Genomic DNA, 26,302 nt, shown 5'->3' with positions numbered 1-26,302 from the left:
ACCCAATACCAAATTATTTTCTCTTACAGACACTTAAAAAATTATTTTGGGGGCAACTTTAAGCAGAGCTATCCTGTTTCCCTGAAAATAAGACCTGCCTGGATAATACGCCCAATCGGGATTTTGAGCACAGGTGCTAAAATAAACCGTCCTGCAAAAATAAGCCTCCTCGAAAATATTGCAATAGAGCAGCAACCATGAGGTGACCATGCTCGCTGCCTCCTGCACCTCAAAAATAATAAGACCACCCCGTAAATAAGGCCAAATGCCTATTTTGGGGGATCAATTATTATTTTCGGGGAAACATGGTATTTTATCCAGCACTACTGAAGGCTTGGAACTTCAGGTTACCTTGTACGTCTGAGTACTTTGCCACAAAGCCTTGTTTTCTTTAAAATATTTGAAAGCCATTATTTAATTTCCACGTCCCCACAGTATGCAAACCAAAACTGTGTCTTTTCGGACAAACAAATGCAGAACATTAAACATATCATTCAATAAAAAATTTTAATCAGCTCATAACTTTGCCCCAGAAAGAGTAGTAGTAGTAGTAGTAGTAGTAGTAGTAGTAATACATTAAAGAAAGAAACAGAGTCACTAATCCTGGCTGCGCAAGAGCAAGCTATCTGCGCAAATGCCATTAAGGCCAAAATCGAAAAATCCTCTGATGATGTCAAATGCAGACTCTGCAAAGAAGTTGATGAAACTGTTTGACCACATACTCAGCTGCTGTAAAAAAATCACACAGACTGATTATAAATTGCGGCACAATTCAGTAGCACAAATGATCCACTGGAATTTGTGCAAAAATTATAATATTAAAACAACAACAAACTGGTGGGAACATAAGCCTGAAAAAGTCACCGAAAACCAGATGGTCAAGATCCTGTGGGATTTTCGTATACAAACGGACAAAATACTGGCGCATAACATGCCAGACATCACACTGGTTGAGAAAAATAAGGCTACAATCATAGACATCGCAATACCAGGTGATAGCAGGGTCGACGAGAAGGAACATGAAAAAATCGCGAAATACCAGGACCTAAAAATTGAAATTCAACGATTATGGCACAAACCAGCAGTGGTAATTCCAGTGGTAATCGGCACACTGGGTGCTATTCCAAAAACACTGGAATTACATTTAAAACTTGACAAAATCACCATCAGTCAAATGCAAAAAGCTGCACTGCTTAGATCTGCACGTATATTACGAAAATACGTTACGTCCTAGGCCCCTGGGTGGGGCCCGACTAGTAATCAATGCCAAATCCGGCAAAACAACTGGCCGCTGTGATACAATTGAATAATAATAATAATAACAATAATAATACAGTCGTTCTTAATTCATGCACAAAAGGTCACAGTCGTTTGGATGGCAAAAAGGCATCCAAAAACAAGAAATGATCATTTTTAAACTATTACAAAATGATGACTCTTCGTCAAATCCACATAAAACACCTTGAATAAATATCAGGGTCTAATGAGAAGACAGGAGAGACCAGGTCACAGAGGTCTGGCCTGGTTCAGTCCTTAAAACACACACACACACAAATGCACAAATCAAATTCCAGAACCCTAGTGTTCCACTGTTGCATAAAAATCCTTTGGAAGAATTGAGCACACAATTGAGGGTCTTCACACCTTCCCAACTGCATCATATTTTGCAGTGCAAGATCCATCATTGCAAGGATTTATGGTTGACAGAATGACTGCTTCCCAACTTAGGTATTATAATATGCAGGGATACCACTTCTGTCGTGTGGGGATTGTAGAAGTTGCTGCCTGAATAGTTAATTCTCCCATTCATCCAGGGAGATCTTCGTGGCAATTTCAACATAGGTGTTGACTGATGTTATGCAGGATGAAAGCAGGCAGTTCTGAACATTGAAAAAAATGCTTCATGCAGCAGTTCCCAGTTCAGTCATTTTTCTTTTCTTGAACGAAAGCATTTGGTTTCTGAGCGAAAGTCTCTGCAACCAGCAATGGGAAAACCAGAGAAGCATCAGCATAGACCTGGTAAGAGAAAAACATGGCAGTTCAGACGTTTGGCCCCTCTGCAAAACATCCATCTGCTTTTTCTAAAATACATTGCCTGTCAGGATGATTATGATGGTAGTCCTGGATCATGCCCCATCCATGCCAGCACATGATCTCTCAGTTCCTTCTTGTCCATCCGTGTCCCCCCCCAAATACCTTTATAGGCTTGGCATCCAAACGGATCTTTCCCCAGGACACTGCCTCATCAGGCCGAGCTCCTGAATCTGAACCATCAAACTCCTGTGCAGTGTTGACGTATACAGAGAAGTCAGCTCCATTTCTCTGGAAACCAAAAAAAACCTTGGTGACCTCTAAGGCTCAGCTGACTGATTGTATCTTGATTAGATATACCAGGGCTACGATCAGCAGATCTTCAGTTGTCATTAAGACCAGCATTGCCCTGATGTAGCTACCGTATTTTTCGGAGTATAAGATGCACCGGAGTATAAGACGCAGCAAGGTTTTGGAGAGGCAAATTTTTTAAGTGTTTGCACTCTGCAAACTTCCCCAAAACGGCCCGTTTTTCACGAAAATGGGCCCAGTTTCCCCCCCCCCAAAAAAGGCATGAATAGCCCTTAGGAGGCTTGTAGAGTGCTCCTGGGGGGTGGGGGTGGCCAAAAACGAGCAAAAATCAGCCCCGTTTCTTGTCAAAAAAAGGGCATGGATAGCTTTTAGGAACCTTATAGAGTGCTGCTGGGGGCTGGGGAGGGGGCAAAACCGGTCCATTTTTCACTCATTTCTGCCCTCCCCAGCCCCCAGAAGGCTCTCTAAAAGCCTTCTAAAAGCTATGCACGGCCATTTTGGTGAAGGGGCAGAGTTTCAAGAGGACAAAAATGCTGTATTCAGTGTATAAGACGTACCCAGATTATAAGCCTCTTTTTTGAGGGAAAAAGGTGCGTCTCATACTCTGAAAAATACGGTAATCATTTCTAAAATGCAAGGGCATGAACAAGTGCTTCAGAGCAACTTCAACAAACGATTATTAGACCCAATAAATATTTAGCGTAATATTCTCCACTCTGGCAGAAGAACATCAAACTCCTTGTAGAAGTCCTTCCAAGACCTACTAAACAGGACAGCGTGAAGGAGAATGGCCAAGGACTGATCTTACATTCAACATGCAGGGAACAAATTCATAGCATGGGATCTTCCTGACTGTCAAGAATTACAACCTCAACTGGTTTTGTGGTGATGACCTACGAGTTGAACAACTAATGGCTTTACTTGCAACCATTTTAATTCTTTGCGGAATTGTCCAACGTAAAAATGTTCACCTTATGAACTCTTTTCTGGTATAATGAATTCCTAGATTGCCTTTAAATATTTATATTTTAAAATATTTGAAAATATATATGAGCCGTGGTGGTACAGTGGCTAGAACGGAGTACTGCAGGCTATTTCTGCTGATCACCGGCTGCCAACAGTTGGCAGTTTGGGTCTCACCAACTCAAGGTTGCTTCAATCTTCCATCCTTCCAAGGTGGGTAAAATAAGGACTCAGATTGTTGGGGGGGCAATATGTTGACTTTGTAAACCGCTTAGAGAGGGCTGCAAAGCACTGTGAAGCGGTATATAAGTCTAAGCTATTTTGTTTTATTGTTGCAAGCCATTTGGTTAAAATTATAGGAATTGAGGGATAGCACCAAGATGTCTCTAGGTTCATTTTGCTTAAGCAAATGTTTTATCTGACGCCATAGTCCCTCCCTTCCAAATCAGCCCTGAATTGGTGGCTATTGCACACCACTCTCCCTCACCATCAGATTTGCATTGGCAATGTGGTGCTTAATAAGGCCTCCCCCCAAGATGATCATTCCTGTCTTCCGGGCAAAGATGGCCTGGCTGTTAATGAGTTTCAGGTCTGTAAGAGAGATGACAATAACGGTTATGATGGAAGTGTTGCAAACACACATCGTACATCTCAACAATAAGCCTACAGCTGCTGAGCTTTCAACATACAGCATTTGCTAACCTTAACTTCAATGCAAGAACTGCACTGGAAGTTTTACTTTTAAGTTTTTTTTTTTTTAACAAACACACATCAAAACATTGGACACAGTGTAACCGTGCTGGCAATGTCTTTGCCATACATACTAGAATATAAAGTTAAATATTATAACTCCCATGCTTATTTGCCATTGGTCTATTCAGTATTTACAAATATAAGGATATCCTATTTCCGTCCATGTTGCTTTGTTCTTGTCTTATACATTTTCACTGTTACGATTTCATACATATCTTTAATCTCCATTCTAAGAATCTTAGCCACTGCTTATTTTGGATCTTTCCTTTTTTGTTCCAACCATCGGTAAAATTTATCCCAGATCTTATAATATTCGGATTCGTCTTTGTTCTTCAATTCCCACATCATTTTATCCACTTATCCAGCTCAAATTGGAATTTTCCTAATTACTTCCTCTTCTTGTGGAATTTCCCTGTTTTTCCAGTTTTGGGAAAGCAGCACTGGAAGTTTACATCCTTGGCATGTCATTCCAGTCAGATTGGTGTGGGTGGGTGCACATGAATGCATAGACACAATGCTTATCTCCATTTCTTGGCCATGGGAGCCAGCATTATCCAAAGACACTTCCGTGATCATATGGCAGCATGACTATATGCCCATGGTGGCAAACCTATGGCATATATGCCAGAGGTGCCACACAGCACCCTCTTTGATGCAAGTTGTTGCCCCAGTTCAGCTCAAACATTTATGTGCGTGCACCTCCCATCAGCCTGGTAGCCTTTGGGTCTCTACCGTGTATGTGCTGGGAAGGGCGTGCACGGGAGAGGGTGAGCCGCATATGCACGGGGGGAAGGGCGCATGTGCGGGGTGGGCACGCATTGCATTTTGGGGGTTTGGGCGTGCATGCGCATTTACAAACGCACACATGCTCTTTGGGCACTTGGTCCAGAAAAAATTAGCCATCACTACTATATGCCAAAGGCTGTTATCTTTGAATGCTGTTACCTTCCAACCAAAGTGGTACCTTTTTGGCTACTTGCATTTGCATGCTTTCAAACTGATAGATTGGCAGGAGCTGGGACGGAAGCTCATCCCGCTGTGCGGCACTCAGATCTCGAATCCGGCCTGTCAGCTTTCCATACATATTTGGGGAAGATAAGTATCTTTACTCAACAAAGAACTGTATACTCCCTCAGAGTTAGATTTACTGCATCTATTTACAGGAGCTAATCTCAAATTTGAAAATTAGGATCTTTTTAGCTATTTAATTTTAGCATCTAAATTGTAATTTCCCAGTATTAAAAAACTCTTGATAATATAACAGTTGAAAGGTCTCTTGCAAGGCCTCTTCAGCTGCTACATCAGGGGGAAAAAAACCAACCACAAAGTTAAAATAATAAAATATTGGAGGCAGAAAGTATATTTCTATCAAATCTTGGGTGGATTTTATCCTTTGCCTTAACAGCAATAGAGCGTAACATCCGTAGTTTACATCCTGTATGTGATAAATTTCTACATGTACAGGATCTTTACTTGCTTTTCAGTACTTTTCAGTACTTTCTATTTTCAAAAGTTCTCTTCTACGCATCTTGGATTAATGTGAATTTAGTTACTTAATGTTTGCTGATCAGAGTTCAATACATTTTTATAACTAAAAAAAAAGGAGAACAACAGCAGCTTGTAACTCTTGAGCTGCTTTTTTGAGCTAAATCAGAAGTTGCAAACAGATTATTACAGATTATTGAGGGACAAATTTATGTTGCAAATTATCTTCATTTACCTTCTACGATGTCCAGCACAAGACCTGGTTTCTTATAGGAGTGGAAGAAAATCATGTCTCCGAGGGATCCATCTGTTATTGCTGGGCTCAATACGGGAATATTATTCTGTTGAGAAAATATAAGTAGCTTGGCTCACAGAAGCTAGAGATACACTTCCTGCATTTGTTTGATGCATTAAATATTTATTCATCTTTCTTTGGAGCCCAGTTTTAAAGGAAATTCTAATACTGGGGGAAAGAACAGGCTATCCACTGGGAAAACAATATTTGCAATACCAAGGGTCATGTGCAAGATCATATCAATACAGATAGTCCTCGACTTATAACCACAATTGAGCCCAAAATTTCTGTTGCTAAGCAAGACGGTTGTTCTCTCCCATTTTACGACCTTTCTTGCCACACCTGTTGAGTGAACCACTGAACTTGTCAAGATAGTAACACTGTTGCTAAGTGAATTTGATTTCCCTCTTGACTTTGCTTGTCCAAAAGTGTTGTCTATCTCATATATTAGTTTCACCTTTTAAGTTGCATTACTGAAATAAATGAACTTTTGCATGATATTCTAATTTTTCAAGTTTCACCTGTAAGTCTAAGTGCTATTGCAATCAGAGATTAGGAAAAAGGCACTCCCTTAAGGTAACAACAAAGAAGAGCATTTACCCACAAAGAAATGAAATGATGAATTAAATAGAAATTCCTTTCTCAGCCTACCTTTTGTGCCCAATAAGAGACTGATTCTGGATTGTTGATTTCCTTGCCAAGCCGAGCAATGAGCTTTGACGGAGTCCATTTCGTACCCTGAAACGCAGGGAAGAATCGGAGGATGGTTAGACAACAGATGAGCATGGGAAAAAGTTAAGCACAAGGATGTCTTCAAATATAAAAATAAACATGAATCTAATAAACAAAAAAACAACTTTGGATCTTAGAGTTAGGATTTAATATTATTAGGACTTGGTTTTAATGTTACATTGCCCTTCACTTCTTAGAACATTATATTTTCTTCTCCCTGGGACATGAAGGAAGAATCCAAAGATTTAAAATTAGCATACACATTTTGCAATTTTCACACAGAAAAACAACTCAAACCGAGACTTTCCATCCTTAACGTTCCAGCTCTCACCTCTGTGTCTTGTTCAGTCACCATCTGGTCTAGGATTGGCATTAGCCAATCCTCAAACTTGCAGTAATTGTCATTGGGCACCAAGAGATTCCCAATCCTGGAGGAAGGGAAAAGGAAATAGCTATTGATCTCTTCAGTCACAAAAATAATCAAAGATATTGATTTCTGATGGGGTCAGATTATCCTTCAGCACAACCAAAGGAACCACCTGTTAATTCCATTCTGTCGTAGTTCTTTCCCTTGCAAGCTAAAGTCTCCAATGTAAGTGGGTGCCAAGCATTTGATCAGATCTTCCTCCACGCCGCCAGCTGTGGTTACCAAAACATCAACCTACAAAATCAAAAGTAGCACTCAACAAAGGATCAAAGCTTGTTTGCAATTAACATCCTAGCAATTAAGGATTTTATACTCATGTAGATTTTTAACTAAGGATATTTACCCATATAGTATGGCTGTATTGCTTTTATCCTAATATTTCTTATTATCTTCTCCTATTGATATCTTATGATTTATCATTTTGTTGTTTCTATGTACACTGAGAGCTTATGATCGTAAGTACACCATATGTTTGTATGTACACTGAGAGCTTACACACTGGAGACAAATTCCTTGTGTGTTCAACCAAACTTGACCAATAAAGAATTCTGCTCTATTCTATTCTATTTCATTCTGTTCTATTTCTATTTCGTTCTATTCTATTTCTGTTCTGTTCTATTTCTGTTCTGTTGTAATTCTGTTCTAATTCTATTCTGTTCTGTTGTAATTCTGTTCTGTTGTAATTCTGTTCTAATTCTATTCTGTTCTGTTCTATTTCTGTTCTGTTCTGTTCTAATTCTATTCTGTTCTGTTGTAATTCTGTTGTAATTCTATTCTGTTCTACTTCTATTCTGTTCTGTTCTATTTCCGTTCTGTTGTAATTCTATTCTATTATAATTCTATTCTATTCTGCACTGGTTCTGTTCTAGTTCTAGTTCTATTCTGGTTCTGTTCTGTTCTACTCGACTCCTCTGTGAAGGACCACTTTTGTTAAGTTTTGCCATCAATCACACAACATCAATGGCTGATTATCTATTTTCACAGTGATTGAAAAAGTACTTCTCATGACTTCTTTCTTGCCAGGCCTTGTATGTCCATCTAAATGTCAGAGAACCACGTGGTGTAATAAATTCCCCCTTAATTCTTCTTTCTGAAACACTCACTTCCTTTTCCAACCACGTAAACATACAAAAAAATTTTTTTTTTACTTAGAAATAAAAGGCAGAAACATATTTCTCAGTCAAGCCATACCATGTTATGTTGCACCAGATAGCGGATGGACTCGCGAACACCTGAGCTAATGAGGTTGGAAGTGTAGCCTAAGAAAATTGTACAGCCAGTCAGGCGGCGAGAACAGGGATTCAAATCAGCATGATTTCCTTCATCTTCCCCTAATGGTGTCAACTTTGCTTCTATCTGCAAAAGAATCCAATTATTTAAGTCAAATTCAACCCAGGTGAAACACTGTATTTCAGAGCTCCTAGCAGGGAAGAAGGCCAAACAAAACAAATCTTGTTTACACAAACAACAAATCTTTTAAGCCAATTATAATTGCAGAGGAAATGGGATGCAGTTATAAAGAATAGATACATTTGATTGAAAATGTTTAGTTTACTTCCAGATTAAAGGTAAAGGTTCCCCTCGCACATATGTGCTAATCGTTCCCGACTCCAGGGGGCGGTGCTCATCTCTGTTTCAAAACCAAAGAGCCAGTATTGTCCGAAGACGTCTCCGTGGTCATGTGGCCGGCATGGCTAAACACCAAAGGCACACGGAACGCTGTTACCTTCCCACCAAAGGTGGTTCCTATTTTTCTACTTGCATTTTACATGCTTTTGAACTGCTAGGTTGGAAGAAGCTGGGACAAGTAATGGGAGCTCATTCCATTACGCGATGCTAGGAATTCAAACTGCCGAACTGCCGACCTTTCTGATCGACAAGCTCAGCCTTTTAGTCACTGAGCTACCACATCCCTTACTTCCAGATTAGATAATCTGAAATGGAAGAGATGAGAAGGAGAGAGGATTGTTTTGAAATTAAGTCAACTAGCAGAGATAAAACCACCACAACCAGGGGTTTATTAGTGCTTTGCAAGAGGTATCTTTGTAATGGAGATTGTTATTTAAGGCCAGGTGAAAAGATCTGTAGACAGACTTGCAATGTGTGACCAGGCTTGTGAAAACAATGATCCTGTTCATGGCTTGAACCAATCCTAGGTAGACAAAAAGCAGAAGTTACCAAAATAAAAATAAAAAATATTTTGGGGGCAGTCACCACTTTGAAATGATTCCCTCCAAAATCTACTTCATTCCCTCAGCCTCATCATATGACAGGTTGCCCATCAAAATCCAGACCATTATGGATATTAACTCCATGCCATAATGATGAGATGATAAGATTAAAGTTCATCGGAGCATAACAATAACTAATCTTTCTGAAACTAATCTGAAGCATAGTTCTGTGGACTCGTTTTTCAGAATTGAGCAGTCTAGTCATTGGGCAAATAAACCAAATTGGTTTTTTATAGCCATTTTGTGAAACACTGAGCTCTGCAGAGTATTAGCAAAAAGCTGTAGGTACCCAAATCCGAATTCCAATCATCCAATTGCATTGTAACATAAACAAGAATAGAGTATTGTGAGAATGTGAGCAAATAAAAGATATACAGGATAGGCAATTCATGAAAGTGGAGATACAGTCATTAAGCACATCAAAGGATAGAATCAGGTATCTTCCCTTCTACAGCAGTGTGCGGCAGCAGCCAAAAAAGCCAACACAATCCTAAATTGCATTAACAGGCGGATACAATCAAGATCAAGTGAAGTACTAATACCACTCTATAAAGCCTTAGTAAGACCACACCTAGAATACTGCATCCAGGTTTGGTCACCACACTATAAAAAAGATGTTGAGAGACAAGCAACGAAGATGATTAGGGGGACTGGAGGCTAAAATATAAAATGAATGGTTGCAGGAACTTAGCATGACTAGTCTAATGAAGAGAAGGATCAGGGGAGACATGATAGCAGCGTTCCAATATTTGAGGGGCTGCCACAGAGAGGAAGGGGGCAAGCTATTTTCCAAAGCACCAGAAGGCCAGACAAGGAATAATGGATGGAAACTCAACAAGGAGAGATTCAACCTAGAAAAAAGGATAAATTTTCTGACAATTAGAACAATCAACCCCCTGGAAATGAAGTTGCCTTCGGAAGTTGTGGGAGCTTCATCACTGGAAGCTTTCAAGAAGAGAGTGGACTACTATCTGTCAGAAATGGTGTAGGGTCTCCTGCTTGGTTGGGGTGGGAGGGTTGGACTAGATGACCTACAAGCTCCCTTCCAACTCTGTTAATCTAATCTAATCTAGTCTACTGTCCCTTCACATCCCATCAGGAATAGTTCTGGCCACTTACCATTCGATTGATCTCATTCACAGCCTGTCCAAAACTGGTAGCTTGGAAACCAGTGTTGAGATAAGACTGAAGCAAGGCATGATAGTCTACTCCATGGTCAAAATCATAGCCATGTACAGTTGAGCTCCCTTTGGGAAGTTCTGCACTGGGCTTTAGTACAGCAGCCACTGCCCCAGCAGGTAGGGGACCAGTCACATTCTCCATCAGGCGGGCAGTAAAACAATTTGCAGCCTGGGAAAATAAAGTCACAAATAAGATTTGAATTTGAGTAATCTCCCATTCATTCCCCTATTTTCTGGATGGCCAATCCCATACACATAATGATGAAGTTGCATTTAGCAGTTCATCCCAGTGAACTATTTCTCTTCCAAGCAATTCTGGATAATGACATGCATGTTGTATAAGTCCCATTTTCCCTCCTTAATTATTTTGCCTCAGTAAACACTAGGAGTCTGCTAGATTGGTACAATCTGAAATAAACTGTGAAATGGTAGCCAAATTTTGGTTCAACTTTTCCCCAGAGACAGAAAGACATTGCTGAGAAAGATCCCACTATCCATCATATAAAAGGGGGAATGAAATAAAAGAACTCTTGGATTATAGACTAGTTTATCTCAAGTGATGCTTTTAATGCTACTTTCAGCAGTGCATTGCAACACAAAGAACATCAATCAATCATAATACTGATATTTATTGTTTCCTGATTGCTTATTTGTCCCCTATGACTATCATTAAGTGTGGTACCTTATGATTCTTGACAAATGTATATTTTCTTTTATGTACACTGAGAGACTATGCTCCAAAGACAAATCCCTTGTATGACCAATCACACTTGGCCAATAAAGAATTCTATTCCTATTCCTATTCTATTAGAGCCCTGGGAAGAATTCTGAGGACTGCTGGGAATTGAACACCTGAGTCTCCTTATCTTTGCTCTACTACTGCAGACTCTCCTAGGAGATGCAACTTTGCAAATATTCCTCTTCAGGCATTTCAGGTTTGTGGTCATTTTTTTTTATTTGCTAAATCTGGGGAAACTAGATGCTCCTTAGATTCCTGGCAACTCCCGGTTTCAAAGGCATCAGAGAAGTGTGAGCATGCAGGTCGGTGTGTGTGTTGCCCTGATGCCCAGAGGTGTATTAACCATTAAGCAGACTAAGCACGTGTGCTTAGGGTACCAGGCTCAAAGGGGACACCACAAAGTTGAGAAAGAAAGAAAAACCAATGAAGCTTGGCTTCATTTGTACAGTATGTACAAAAGAGGCGGGGCACCAAGATTTGCCAGTGCTTAGGGCACCGGTGAGCCTTAATCTGCCACTGCTGATGGCCAGGCAAAGTGGGTGGGGTGGGGAAAGGGGCTTGCAGGGCATCTGTGCAATATTGCTTTTGTCCTTTCACGTGCAAACACACACTTCTGTGCATGCCCTGTGGGTTGGCACAGAAGGGTGCTCCTGCCTCCCTGGTCCCACCTTGCTTTTGTTCTGCCTCTACAGAAGAGCTGAAGACTTCGACACAGGGACTGCTTGCCGGCATCCAACGAGAGCACTAGAGCAGGATCCACCATAAAAGCGATGCAATCAATACGATGCTTTTGGTGGGCAATCAATGCAATGCAAATGCATGGGTGGGAAATCCTCGGCATTCCTCCCCCCCCCTTAAAAAAACACCCCAACCCACAATTCTTTTAATATCAAAGCGCCCGGATCTCTCCTGCTTCTTACCTGCAGACTTTCCTCGAGAGTCCTACGAGCTCTACCACCTCCGGAGTCAACGCCTTCCCTTCTCCCTGGAGGTCGGCTGGGCAAGGCACAGCCGGGCAACCCGCTCGGACCTCTTCGGGCTAAACCAACCTAAGAGAACCGCCCCTTAAGCGGCCGGCGGCGGAGTTGGGCAGAAAGAGCGCTTGTGGGGGGTGCCACTCGTTGAAAGGGCTGAACTTCCGCCAGGAGGCGTTCCCTTTCTCCCTTCTCGAAGAGGGGGGGCAGGAAGTCGGCTTCAAGGATGGGCGGAAGCCGGAAGGAGGGTGGCAAGTGGTGCTGCGCGCAGGATACTCCTAGAGTGGCAACGCACGTCCTTTTAAGGGTTTTTTTTTGTGTTGTTTTTTTTTGTTGTTGTTGTTTTTGTTTACAAAAGGGAGTTCCGTGAAAGTCCTCTTGCTACTGGACTATAAGTCCCCTCGGTCCCAACCAGCCTGGGAACAGGGCCTGGGTCTAGGTCGCTTTCCCAAACTTGACAACTTGGAAGATGAATGTGCCTATGGCAGGGGTGTCCAAACTTGAGAACTTTAAGACTTGTGGACTTCAACTCCCAGAATTCCCCAGCCAGCATAGGGGAATTCTGGGAGTTGAAGTCCACAAGTCTTAAAGTTCCCAAGTTTGGACACCCCTGGCCTATGGAGATTCTCAGTCATCCAGGACATGATTCAACCAAAGGTGCTTTTTCAAGAGGCAACTGGACTTTCTGGTTTTTCCTTTGGGACAACCATGACCTGGATGATTTGAGAATCTCTACAGACTTTTAAGCTATACAATTTGGGATGGACACCCTTTGAATGGTGTGGGAATACTGAGCAGTGCTCCTAGTTCTTGTAGTCTGCAATTTTTTCCTCTGGAAATACATCTTTACTCCCACACCGTTCATCCCAAATTGTGTAGCTAAGTAGAGATTCTCAGTCATCCACATCCACTATCCTGTCAGAGCTGAAGAAGCTCCTTGGATGTGAAGAGAACCGTCTTCAAAGGAAAAAAAAAAAAAACAAGAGAGTCCAGTTGTCTCCTGAAAAAGCACCTTTGGGAAAACCATGACCTGGATGATTTGAGAATCTCTACAGACTTTTAGCTATACAATTTGGGATGAACCCGCTTTGAAGTGTGGGAGTAGGAATGGGATTTCCAGAGGAAAATTGCAGACTACAGGAACCAGAAGCACTATTCAGATATAAATAAACATCCAAGTGCTTCAATGACCCTCTAAAAGGATGCAAATGACCAGCTGTCTGCAAGGAATATAAATATTTCCATTCCCCACTATCCTATCAGAGCTGAAGAAGCTTCTTGAATGAGAAGTGACATGTCTTCAAAAGGAAAAAAAGAAAAGAAAGTCCAGTTGCCCCCTGAAAAAGCACCTTTGGGACAATCATGATCTGGATGACTGAGAATCTCTACAGACAACTTTATTGCATTTTGCCTCTCTCCTTTCCTGTTTCTTTTCTTTCTGGCTCTTGTCTTTGAGCCTTATTATTGCTAATCAGGGAACAAGAGGATGGCATTGATAATACTGTTCAAGAATATGTGGTCTCAGAATGAGGAAACAGGTGCCTTGCAGGTAATTTTTTTATTTATAATCACAATTGGAACCAGACTTTCTGCCATAAGTTCTTGTAGTCATAAGTCAAACTGGACCCAATTTTATAACATTTTTACAGCAGCTGTTAAATGAATCAAATGGTGGCAAAGTGAGTCATGCAGTTGTTAAGCAAATCCAGCTTTCCTATAGGTGTGTTTGCCAGAAATCAGCAAAAAAAAAGTCATGTGATTACAGGATGCTGCATTTGGTCATAGTACCCAAATTGCAGTCACGTGACTGCCGAGATAATGCAACAATTGGCTGAGGTTACTTTGAACCATCCTTTAATGAACAGCCTTATATCAAGGGAAACTGTCCTGTTACAGAAAGAGACAGAGGTCATCGGAAGAACAAAAGCTGGAGAAGTTGATGCACCTGAAGATGGGTGGGATATCCTTTTAAGTTTGCCAAACGCAGAGCCAGTCACTGCAAGAAATATATAATTAGAGATAAATGATTCATTTTTTAGGGAACTTAACCAGGTTAGCAATGATGTGATTCAACAGTTATTTAATTATTTCATTTGCATATTGGCCCAGTTTGGCTAATTCTGGGTAGTCTACATGAGCCAACCATAAGAGACTATCTCAATAACTGAAACAACAACATTGAATGAATTAACTATAAAAATTACATTTACACCTCTGAGCACTTTAAAATGATCTTGAAATCCATTCATGAAGGCAAATGTGTTTGTGTACGTGTGTGCATGCACAGATGTTTGGTTAACCAATGAAATCTCTAGTGTCAACCCCCTTAGCTTCAGAGAGGAGTGATTTTGGGCTCACCCTCTGAGTCTGTTTAAACAGAACGGGCAAAATTACACTTGCTACCATGGTCCTTATGTTAAAATTTAATATTCCAGCCAGCAAGTTAGCATCTCTCAGCATCATATGGTACTGAGGACTGTTGCAAGGGGAAAAGAACCTCTATATATTCTTTTAGTATTTTTAATTAATTTTAATATAAAATACAAAAGGAAATAGTGGGAAAGTAAGGGAGGGAGAAGGGAAGGGAAGCGAAAAGTGTAAGGCAAAGGGGAAAAAAAGAAAAGGCATTGACTTCTGACTCCCTTTGGTGCAGTAAAATAAGATAATAGCATCAAACTGCAACTTTTTTACTTTTACATAGTAATATAAACTAGCTGTTTCTATAACAACAAACCTATTAATTGATAAAGCCCAAAATCAAAAGATCATTTTTTTCCCCACCTGAAGCACAAAATTCAAAAGTGGTTTCTAAGTAGAAACAAAATTGTGTTTTTTTTTTCTTTAATCAAAGAAGCCAATGTATCCATCTCTGCTAACTCCATCTTTTGCAGCCATTTACCCATTGTGGGAATTCAAGTGTCCTTCAATTTTTGTGCATAAAGCAATTGTCGTACTGTCGTCAACATATACAGCAAATATTCCCTTAGTATTTTGAGGGAGGACATAGTGAAAATATGACAATTAAGAAATATAATGGAAAAGGGGAATAAGAGTAAATGGATACAATATCAAACATTGCCTTGTGTATTGTAGATGTTGCATCAAACAATGATTGAGTAGCTATTTCAATACTTGTCTCAAGAGGGCTTGGAAATTGCACAATTGTCCCAAAGGTGCTTTTTCAAGAGGCAACTGGATTTTCTTGCTTTTTTTGAAGACTTTTCGCTTCTCATCCAAGAAGCTTCTTCAGCTCTGACAGGTGGGGAATGAATGGAAGGATTTATATTCCTTGCAGACGGCTGGTCATTTGCATTCTTTTAGAGGCACTTGGAGGTTTATCTGTGTCCTCAGGGTCACCTGAGTATGGTAATTCTTTTGGTTCCTGAGGTCTGTAATTTTTTTCCTCTGGAAATCCATTCCTACTCCCATACCATTCAAAGGGTTCTCATCCCAAATTGTATAAAAGTCTGTAGAGATTCTCAGCCATCTAGGTCATGGTTGTCCCAAAGGTGCTTTTTCAGGAGGCAACTGGACTCTCTGGTTTTCCTTTGAAGACATTTTGCTTCTCATCCATGAAGCTGGTTCAGCTCTGACAGGATAGTAGAGCTGAATGACTGAGAATCTCTACTCAGCTACACAATTTGGGATGAACACCCTATGATTGGTGTGGGAATAGGAATTAATTTCCAAAGAAAAATTGCAGACTACAGAAACCAGGAGCACAATTCAGGTGACCCTGAGGACACAGAGAAACCTTCAAGTGCTTCAAGGACCCTCTAAAAGGATGCAACTGACTAGCTCTCTGCAAGGAATATAAATCCTTCCACTCCCCACTGTTCTGTCAGAGCTGAAAAAGCTTCTTGAATGAGAAGCGAAATGTCTTCAAAAGAAAAAACAAGAAAATCCAGTTGCCTCTTGAAAAGGCACCTTTGAGGTGATCTGGATGACTGAGAATGTCTACAGATAAGTTGCACAACTACATTTCCAAGTCTTTCTGCCAATTTTTTTTTTCTTTCTTTTTGATAGAGTGGGAGACAGAATACCAACAAGAGAAGTGAAGAAACAGCTAAGCATTTGCTCTGTAGGACTAACCCAGGTCAATTGAGAGGACCATGGTGTCTGGTTTCCATGCAACCATCTAAACATGGCATTTGAATTTACACGAGCAGCATTGAATATTGGTGTCGTTGCCCAAAATAAATTCTGGAGACTGAAACATTTCCTAAAAAACAGTAACTTTTTCTTTTTAACGCATGGGTCTCTCGCACAAATAGCTCAGATGTGTCAATACGGGGTAGTAAAGTCATTCCATAGGCATTATGCCTACCCAGAAATAAATCTATGAGCTGCCTCCTTATACAGCTGGTACCGAAATGTGTGGAGGTGGAGGCTGCAAATTAAAGTGAAGAATATAAAATCACTGTGTCTAAAATAAGACACTGTTTGTTTATTTAAGCTAATGATCCAGCCTGCAATCTCTCCTGGCACTTTATTCCGGATTCTTTATTCGCTTCTTTCTTCAGCTTGCATTGTGAAACACATTTAAGTGTTTTAGCAGAGCCTTTTATGGTTGAGAAATAAAAGAAAGGTTTGGGAAAACAATTCTACCTCCTTTGTGTCTCTGATCATGTGTTTATGTCTCAGGAGTACCTTTTATCTCCAGCCAGCTTACAGATTCTTCAGACTGAATGAATAATGTTATATATTCAGCGGAGTTTATGTGCTATAAGCACAAATTTTCTTTCTTTTTCCTCTACCAGAAAAGGAGATTTATCCTACAGGATCGCATTTCTGCATTCATTATAGGCAAAGGAGGGCAGTGGGAAATCTTTCTCAGCCAACCTCCAGTTTTTATATAATACACAAAAGCAATAAAAAGTTAAAACTATTTGAAATGTAAAATGTGTGTATCATTTCCCCAACATGAGATTTAGCAGACATAAGGATGATTGTGGGTAAAAAAAAAATTGTACAAAATAATGACTGGAAGTAAACATATTGATGATCCTGGATAGGAGCACAGAGAATAGTTATATCATTGATGCAGAAATAATCCTCAAGGTTCAGATCTAATCAAACCACTATAAGAAGTGGTTGCTAGTTGCTCTTCTCTACACTCTTTCTAGGGACTCGCCATCTTTTTTGCATTGTGGTGAACTGGAGGCAGTATTCCCAATGTGGTCTCACAAGTGCAATATGGAGGGGTACTATGATTTTCCTTGATCATGTACTATCTCTCAGATGAGGCACCTCAGGACTGCATTGGCATTTTTGGTAGTTGCAGCACATTATCTATTCATACTCAGACAGTGATCCACCAGGATACCTATCTCTCTCACTGGCATTACTGTTGAATCAGATATTGCCTATTGTGTACCTGTGCATATGTTTTTTTCCCCCCTCCCTTAATGCGGAATCTTAGTTTTTCTCACCCCTGAACTACATCTTGTTGGATAATGTCCAATGATGAAGTCTGTCAAGATTGTTCTGAATCTTGAGACTATCTTGTTAGCAATTTCTCCCAGCTACCGTATTTTTCAGCGTTTAAGACGCACCAAGATTTTGAAGAGGTAAACTTAAAAAAAAAAAAAAGTTTTTGCACTCTCCCAAACACCTTGCATGTCTCATTTTTTTGTGAAGAACGGAGCATGCAGAGAGTTTGAGAGGCCTGCAAAATGCTCCTGGAGGCTGGGGTGTGGGGGCAAAAAACAGGCCTATTTTTTTGCAAAAAAACAGGGCATGCATAGGCTTTGGGAGGCTTGTAGAGTGCTCCTGGGGACTGGAGGGGGGGCAAAAACGAGCAAAAAACAGCCCATTTTTTCACTTGTTTTTGCCCTCCCCAGCCCCCCAGGAGCACTTTGCAGGCCTCCCAAACCCTCTGCACATTCAATTTTGCGAAGGGGGCAGGGTTTCGGGAGGCCAAAAGTTCTGTATTGTGTATAAGACGCACCCAGATTTTCACCCCCTTTTTTTGGGGGGGGGGAAGGTGTGTTTTATACTCCGAAAAATATGGTATGTGTCATCTGCAAATGTTATGAGTGACCCCTTAATGCCCTCTTATAGGTCATTTTTGAACATGTGAAAGAATATTGGGCCCAAGGGAGAAACTCAGTTCTTTCTATCTCTCAGAACATGGACAAAACTGAAAAAGTAAAAGTTCACAGTGAGCCAAAACCTAATGCAGAAAGCATGTGAATCGTGTTTTGATTTAAATGTTCTTCTCTAAGTTCTTCAAGCTATTCAAGCTTGGACTACTGTAACGCTCTCTACATGGGGCTTCCCTTGAAATGCACCCGGAGGCTACAGTTGGTCCAGAACGCAGCCGCGCGGGTAATTATGGGGAGTACTAGGTACTCCCATGTGACACCATTCCTGCGCGAGCTGCACTGGCTTCCTGTGGTCTATCGGGTGCGTTTCAAGGTTTTGATAACAATCTTTAAAGCGCTCCATGGCTTAGGACCTAGTTACTTGCGGGATCGTATTCTGCCCCATACATCCCTGCGACCAATCCGCTCGCACAGAGAGGGCCTCCTCCAGGTGCCGTCCACCAGACAGTGTCGAGGGGCGGCGCCTAGGAGTAGAGCCTTCTCTGGCGGGCCCAGCCCTGTGGAATGACCTCCCCCCGGATATTAGGAATACCTCTGACCTCCGCTCCTTTCGTGTAAAGCTCAAGACCCACCTTTTTCAAGTTGCTGGCCTGGCTCAACTTTGATCCAACTATATCGCTCCTGACGGGTTTTTTATTTGGGGTATTTTAATTGCATTCAATTTATTTAGGGGTTTTTAAACATTGTGTTTTTACCTGTTTTTATCTATCAGTTCACCTCCTCCTTGTATATGTCGTATATATGTCTTGGTATATGTTTTGTTATATGTATGTCGATATATTTATTTCCTATGTTTTGTTGTATGCCGCCCCGAGTCCTTCGGGAGAGGGTGCGGCTAAGAAATAAATATTTATTATTATTATTATTATTATTATTATTATTATTATTATTATTATTATTATTATTATTGTTGTTGTTGTTGTTTTCCATTCAGTACAGCATACTGAGAATCTTCAATGTAAACATGGGTCTACCTTTAAGAACAAGAGATGCCTTTACCCACTTTGCTTTAAGCGTAAACAACTACAAACCACAAATATTTAGTGAGCCAAGAGACACAAAACCTTTAATAGATTGACTACACATAGCTGGAGGGGATCAAACAGTGACCAGAATGTAGCACAATACCAGAAGTCTATATCAACCCTTCACTGCTTTGTCAATTGTTATTTGTCTGCGTTTGTTTTCTTTTTTCAATAATCCAGGTTGAAGGGTTCATATTGTCTTATCATTTTTTTTTTCAAAATCAGTAGATCTGAGGATATCTCTATAATATAATAGAATTCTTTATTGGCCAAGTGTGATTGGACAAGCAAGGAATTTGTCTTTGGTGCATATGCTCTCAGTGTACGTAAAAAATACAAGTACTAAAACATAATCATAGTCATCATACATTCATCATGAATCATAAGATACAACACTTAGTGATAGCCATAGGGTATTGAGATATTCTTTAGGTTTGTGTGTGTGTGTGTGTGTGTGTATGCACACACACACACACATAATATGAAATTGTGAACCTCTGTATCTCTTATTTTCTGTCCTTTCATATTGTATTCAGAATTGGAAACCAGTGCTTATCTATTTTAAGGATAGTTAAAATTATTCCTCCTCTTGCTACCCAATTTCTTTGCAATCAGGAGGGCACATGTTCAGCTGTACCAAGATTAATTTGCTTCCATCTCCCGTTGCATTGTAATTATAGCAGATGCAGCCAACCAAATCACCAGCAAGGTCAACTCATATGGGTTGATACACTAATCTGCTCTAACTTGTAGCATTTACTTGAGTGAATAATGAACACCGTTATGATGTCATTGCCTCTTTACATCTCAAGTGGAAACATGCAACTTGACTGAATGCTGGAAAGGGACTGTGGATAATGTGAAAAAGTCATGAATCTCATTACTCAAATGCTACTTTTACTGGTATTGCTACCTATGCAAGGTGTAATAAGATTACTGTTTTCCAATTATGACTTGATTTAATTCTAAGCTATTTGGGCTTACCAGATGGCATGAAATAAAAGTTTGCTGTAGTTCCAAAATGACTAAAACCAGTTCTATTTCTTGCTTGGTATCTGAAGGACAATGAAACTATTTAACAGTTAGGAAAATTATATTTAACATTTCCAAAAGTAAGCAGTGACTTTCTTAGCACTACTTCAGGCACCAGACAGAGTTTCTAGGTACACAGAGCGTTAAAGGGAACACTTGATTATGCTAGTCCCAACAGCTAGACAGCAGGAAGGCACAATTGTAGATAAGGACTTAACTGGGCAAGGCTTAACTGGAGCAGTCCAAAGTCAACCCAAAGATTTATGATGCCAAATCAAGAGAGAGAGATAAGTCTTGGTTAGTTAAGAGGTGGGTTCTCAAGTAATTCCAAAATCCATGGTACTGTTGGAAGAAATGTCCTTCTGGGTTCAGCTCCAAGTGGAGGGAAAGACACTGGAGACATAGAGGCGGCTTGAAAAGATGGGCTAATGGTGGGCAGGACCAAATGGTTTGAGTCCTGAACAGAAAAGGTGGGGGGAGTCACATGTTTCAATGTTGGGTGAAGAAGAAAAGAAAAAAGGGCTGAGAGTTCCTGAGTTCTTTATACTCTCTGTTCAGCCCCACCTCCCTGTTTCCTGTTCTTGTGTAAGAAATGTATTCTGATTGGTTGTCAGACTCCCATGGGGCCATGCAGGGGCAACCCTCTAGGCTGTGTTTGGAGTCCCAAGTTTGGTTGAGTTCTCAGATGCCATGTGGTGAGATGGATAAAGGGCTAGTAATATCATGCCTTAATCCCATCACTCTGGAGCTGAAGGGGAGAACTCATTATTATGTAGAATAGACTGGCTGTGGGCATTTTAATGGGCCATTAAGAAAAGTGGGGGCTATTCAGAGTGAGTCTATTTCCTGCCTAAAAACATGTTTCTCCATTTTTGATCCAGGGAAATATAATATTCTGCCTTTTCAACATTTCCTAGGATATTTTAAAAGAGAAGTTGACAACTAGATAAATAGAGGTAGATATTAAAGTTTCATTGATCATGTGGAACAGGGCAGGGGTTAATTACTCTGTCTGCGTCACCAAGCTAAAACAAAGGAACCAGGATATTGATACAAATACTCCCTATTGGGGGCAATTGAGTAAGTTGAATGAATGCCCTGTCACAGTAGGGGAGAAGGTGTACGTGACACAGGAAAGAGGTGTATGTGACACAGGAAGACAATGCACTTTGGGTTGATCGATATTCTGGTTAAATAGTATAAAAGTCTGTAAACGACTGCCCTTCGGGGTTCAGATTTTGCTTGACTTATCGCTGCTGAACCTTGCGCAATAAACCTTTCCCTTTGGCAAAGAGCTGGTCTGGTCTCATTTCTGCAACATTTCTGGTGACCCAGAGTGGGACTACCAGGCGATCTTTCGCTCTGGACGACCGGGACCCCACGCTGGCTGAAGGATCTGAGCCCTGGGTGCCTCTGGCGCCACGAGGCTTCTTGCTGTGGAGGAACGGGGGAGGACACCTTCCACCATCGAGGGAAATTCCAGTCAGCCCAAGGACTCTTTGTGTGAAAAGGGAAAGGAGAAAATCTGAACGAATCCTGGCCAGGACAAGAGGAGTATAAGACCTGCCGGCAGGCGAGTATGATATATAGTGTTGTGTACCTACTCCGCTTGAGAGTAGAAGAGGGTGTTTGATCACCGCCCTGGACTCGGGACGTCGATCCTAAAGAAGTCCGTGTTAGGTTGTGTGAGAGGTTAAACCACTGCAGTTCCCATTGGTGACTGTCGAGTGTCCAGCGCCGTGGGTCAGTGGTAGTGTTTTAGAACATGGGAGGAGGAGGTAGTGTCTCAAGGACACCCCTCCAGTGTATGTTGAAGATTTTTTAAAAGGCATATAGTGGAGACTATGGGGATCCCCCAGCAACCCCGTATAACTTAAAAGGGTTTTGTGAGTCAGAGTGGTCCATCTTCAGCGTAGGATGGCCACCAGAGGGAACGCTAGATCCTAGATTCATAAGCTTAGCTCATCAAATTGTAACAGACCCAGGAACTGGCCACCCAGATCAATACCAATATATTGATCAATGGCAGATTGCAGCTGAAGAATGTCCCGAGTGGCTTAAGAAATGCAAAGCCGAAATGTGTGAATCATACCTTAGAGTCTGCCCGAAAGCAGAAAACTTTGAATGTAAGAAGGGCCTGTCAGACCAAGACAGCAGGAGGTATCGGCCCCATTAAAAACAGAAGCTGATTCAGACTCAGATCAGAAATCCCCGATCACGGGGGAGAACGAGAATAATGCTTGCCCCCCACCATACGCCCCCCATTATCCTCCAGTACCCCTGCTGCTCCCAGCAGTACGTGAATCAGTTCTGAAGGATGCATAGAAACCCATTTGAGTTGGTTGGACGCATTACCCTTGGCCCTATACAATATAAGGACGGCCCCTCGCAAGAAGTATCACTTATCCCCATTTGTAAAAACTCTAGCTTCCTTTGCAGTCTAGAAGGACATTTAGCCATGAAGACTAAATCATCTTCATAAGCCAGAGAGCTGATCTGTACTTAATCAAAATCAAAGCCAACATCTTCCACCGATGTCTACAGAAGATAATTGATAAAGAGGGGAGGAGATAGAGGGTAACCCTGCTTAATGCCCCATCCACATTTGCAAGAGTGTCAACCAACTTATAATTGAATTAGATGCACTAAAGTGCAGAGCAAGTAATATTTAGAGTAAGCCCACAAGTATCCAGTGTAAGACCTTTACAGTTTAGATGGTTATATATAGTATATTAGCTTTAGGAACTATCCATGTTCCTGGTACTCAGTGATGTCAGGAAGGGATTAATAGAAAATATGTGAAATCCTATTATTATATGGGGGCATGAACTAAAGAAACAAACAAGGTTGCTAATAATATGACATTGGATAATATTTAAAACCTTTTCCTCTTTTAAAGGGATATCATCTCTAACAAAATGTGCTTGATCTGTACATAATTCCTCTTCCAAATATAAAATTGTTACCTTGGCATTATTGAGCTTTATCCGAGCCCCTGGATTAGTTAACCCTACAGTGTTAATTATTATTTGAGTTAGTCATGTGGTGCTACTGTTTGCCAAAAACGTATCTATGTTTGTAAACACTTATATCCTCTTCTGAAAGTTACAGTAGACTACTCATATTGCCCGTAGTCACCAAGCAGCAAAACTGTGAGAAAAACCGCCAAGTTTAACTAATAAGCCCACAAGAAGTATTCTATCAATATTTATTTTATTTCATTTTTAATTGTTCTTTAATTCAGGAGCTCATACTGTATATATAATGTTCCCTTCTCCTAATATTCCCAGAATCCATAAGATCGATTGGACTGAGAAGGAGGTTGGTCCAAAGTCATAACTGAATTTCCATGATTGAGAGTAGATTTGAACCTAGGGCTCCATTATCTCATTCCAATCAAACTATATGTGATGTTCAAATCCACACACTTTGGAAAAGAGATACCAATGGCCCCTGGAAAGGCACAAAATAACAACTATACATAGCAAAATTATTTTTCCCCATTTTTTTCACTGTCATCTATTAGCTAGATCTAGTAGGTTTCTTGCAGGTCAGACATCATACCTATTCTGCATAATATTTGGAACACTTTATGGTATAGGGTTTCCTGCCTAAGTTGGGGGTAGGACTAGAAGACCTCCAAGGTCCCTTCCATCTCTGTTATTCTAATGCCCTTCAATCTCCACATTTTTTATAATGTTGAGTCGATAAAGGTAGAGTATTGGGGTCTATCCCAATTAAACAATACATAGGATGTTTGAGAGCAGTTGTACTTTGAAGCTGTCTAACTGCTATGATTTTTACAATACAATACAATACAATGGTAGAGTTGGAAGGGACCTTGGAGGTCTTCTAGTCCAACCCCCTGCCTAGGCAGGAAACCCTATACCATTTCAGGTAAATGGCTATCCAACATCTTCTTAAAGACTTCCAGTGTTGGGGCATTCACAACTTCTGGAGGCAAGCTGTTCCACTGATTAATTGCTCTAACTGTCAGGAAATTCCTCCTCAGTTCTAAGTTGCTTCTCTCCTTGATTAGTTTCCACCCATTGCTTCTTGTTCTACCCTCAGGTACCTTGGAGAATAGTTTGACTCCCTCTTCTTTGTGGCAACCCCTAAGATATTGGAACTCTGCTATCATGTCTCCCCTAGTCCTTCTTTCTCTTAAGCTAAACATACCCAGTTCCTGCAACCGTTCTTCATATGTTTTAGTCTCCAGTCCGCTAATCATCTTTGTTGCTCTTCTCTGCACTCTTTCTAGAGTCTCCACATCTTTTTTACATCGTGGCGACCAGAACTGAATGCAGTAATTCTTTACTTGTCACGTAAAGAAGTTTATTGTGCATTTTAACTTATCCACATAAGTTGAACTCTGTTTGAAATAAGGACTTCTCTGTTTTTGAATGTAGGCACCATTCATACAAATGCTGGCCAAGAAGAGAAGTCTTTGCCTCATGTCTTTGTCCCTCCTTTGTGAACTTGTGCTTGACTTGGTCATATTCTTCTCCACCCAAAGGACTTTATTTGACCCATTTATACCTCTCTGCCAGGATATAAGCTCTTAATTCCGACGTAATTGACTTTATTCCCAAGTACAATTCCTCAACTATTGTCAGGAAATAGAAAGTTCCATCCAGAATGCAACCACCTTGGCACTATTTATTAATAGAATGCCAACATTTATTGTCTTGGATGTTAACAGCCCTGTGATAAATCATAGGAAAGAACAATGCCAACACTCCAACCTTGAATGTAATGATGTTTTCAGTGTCTTTCATAAAGTTGTGACCTATGTGAATTTATTTTGTTGAAGTTTCTAAAAACCTCAGCTACTGAAACTAAAATTATTTTTTAATATATCAGTAAATCACTGAAATAGCTAAGTACCTGGAAATGTCATTTTGCTTTCCGCTTTGTGTTTAATATGTTATTTTGTACAATATATATATAATCAGCTTTCTCCATAAGAAAATAGCTTTCTAATGGCTAGATGGCATTATGTAACTGTGATTCGTGCCCTAAAAGCTATTTTTATATCAATATAAGAGCTTGCTAACTGTGTTCCTCCTTTTCCTTGTCCTCCTCTTCTTCTGAGAAAGATCAAGCAAGATCAGGTTGTATGCTCAATGTAGTGGTTACGGATCCATGATCTCATGATGCCCCCATGCTGTCATTGCTTCAACTGCAGATTTGACCCATTTATTCTCCCATATCCCACCCATTAGATAAATAAAGGTTGTTTCTCACATGTAATTCACTCTCCCCTCTCTCACTAAAAGGGCACTTTGATAAGCATCGCATCTGCCATCAACAGAGTCCTAAAAGCTTTTAAATTTCTTCAGCCAACTGAATAATTTTATCTGCTACACTTCTGCGGCTGTTTTATGGTACATTTGTCAGAAGTCCACTCTCAGAGTTTCCATTTAACTTGTTTTTTTTAAATCAACTTCTCAATTTACCTGGCCATTTGACCTATAATCCATGCAAATCAAATCAATGGATGCAAATGGAACCCTTTATTTCTTAAAAAAAAAAGGATCTAGAAAATGCTTCTTTGGAGATGGGGTTTTGATTTTGTGACCAATAACCAGAGCTATCCCTTAAAGGGATTGAGTCAATCCTTTCTTGTTATCTAACTTAGAGTTATTTGTCAACCAATATGCAGGTGACATGTTACCTAATGACAAGAAATAGAGACAAAATACATACTCCTGGTAAGGTCAAGCAACATCTGAAAAGAGTAAGGGTTAACTGCTTACAAAACCAAAACAGCTTTGTTCAAATATTTTGCATACTTCAACCAATGAAGTTTTGGGGGATTCTAAAATAATGCCCAGGTTTGTTGAATTGTTTAAAGTTTAAAAACTTTACACTTGCTTTAGGCTAGAAAGATGTGCTCCAGATAAAACAAGAATATGTAAGAAGGATTCAATCTTTTTTCTAGAAGATCTAACATTCCTTTGGAGAAATTGGTTTTTCTCAATTGTCTGTGCACCTAGGTTTGACTAGACTGCT

The 26,302-nt window shown here is 40.4% G+C and overlaps 1 protein-coding gene across 2 annotated transcripts; it reads right to left on the bottom strand.

The window, feature by feature from the left end:
* Window positions 1–542: 542 nt before the first annotated feature.
* DHPS (deoxyhypusine synthase) lies at window positions 543–12,255 on the bottom strand. 2 transcript variants are annotated; one of them, XM_081948710.1, is made up of 11 exons: window positions 12,070–12,255; window positions 11,818–11,893; window positions 10,349–10,579; window positions 8,190–8,354; window positions 7,111–7,232; window positions 6,903–6,999; window positions 6,491–6,577; window positions 5,780–5,885; window positions 3,794–3,897; window positions 2,197–2,322; window positions 543–2,016 (listed from the first exon to the last, which is right to left on the bottom strand). In XM_081948710.1, exons 3-11 carry the CDS (start codon window positions 10,550–10,552, stop codon window positions 1,921–1,923), a joined length of 1,107 nt encoding a protein of 368 aa, XP_081804836.1. In that variant the 5' UTR covers window positions 10,553–10,579; window positions 11,818–11,893; window positions 12,070–12,255; the 3' UTR covers window positions 543–1,920. The 2 variants fall into 2 exon arrangements, with proteins under 2 accessions (XP_081804836.1, XP_081804835.1); XM_081948709.1 differs by lacking the exon at window positions 11,818–11,893.
* Window positions 12,256–26,302: the final 14,047 nt, after the last annotated feature.

Source organism: Natrix helvetica, assembly GCF_964273705.1.
Source record: "Natrix helvetica genome assembly, chromosome: 3".
Lineage (NCBI taxonomy): Eukaryota > Metazoa > Chordata > Lepidosauria > Squamata > Natricidae > Natrix > Natrix helvetica.
Note: the sequence above shows the minus strand (reverse complement) of the source record. Positions and strands in the feature narration are given on the sequence as shown.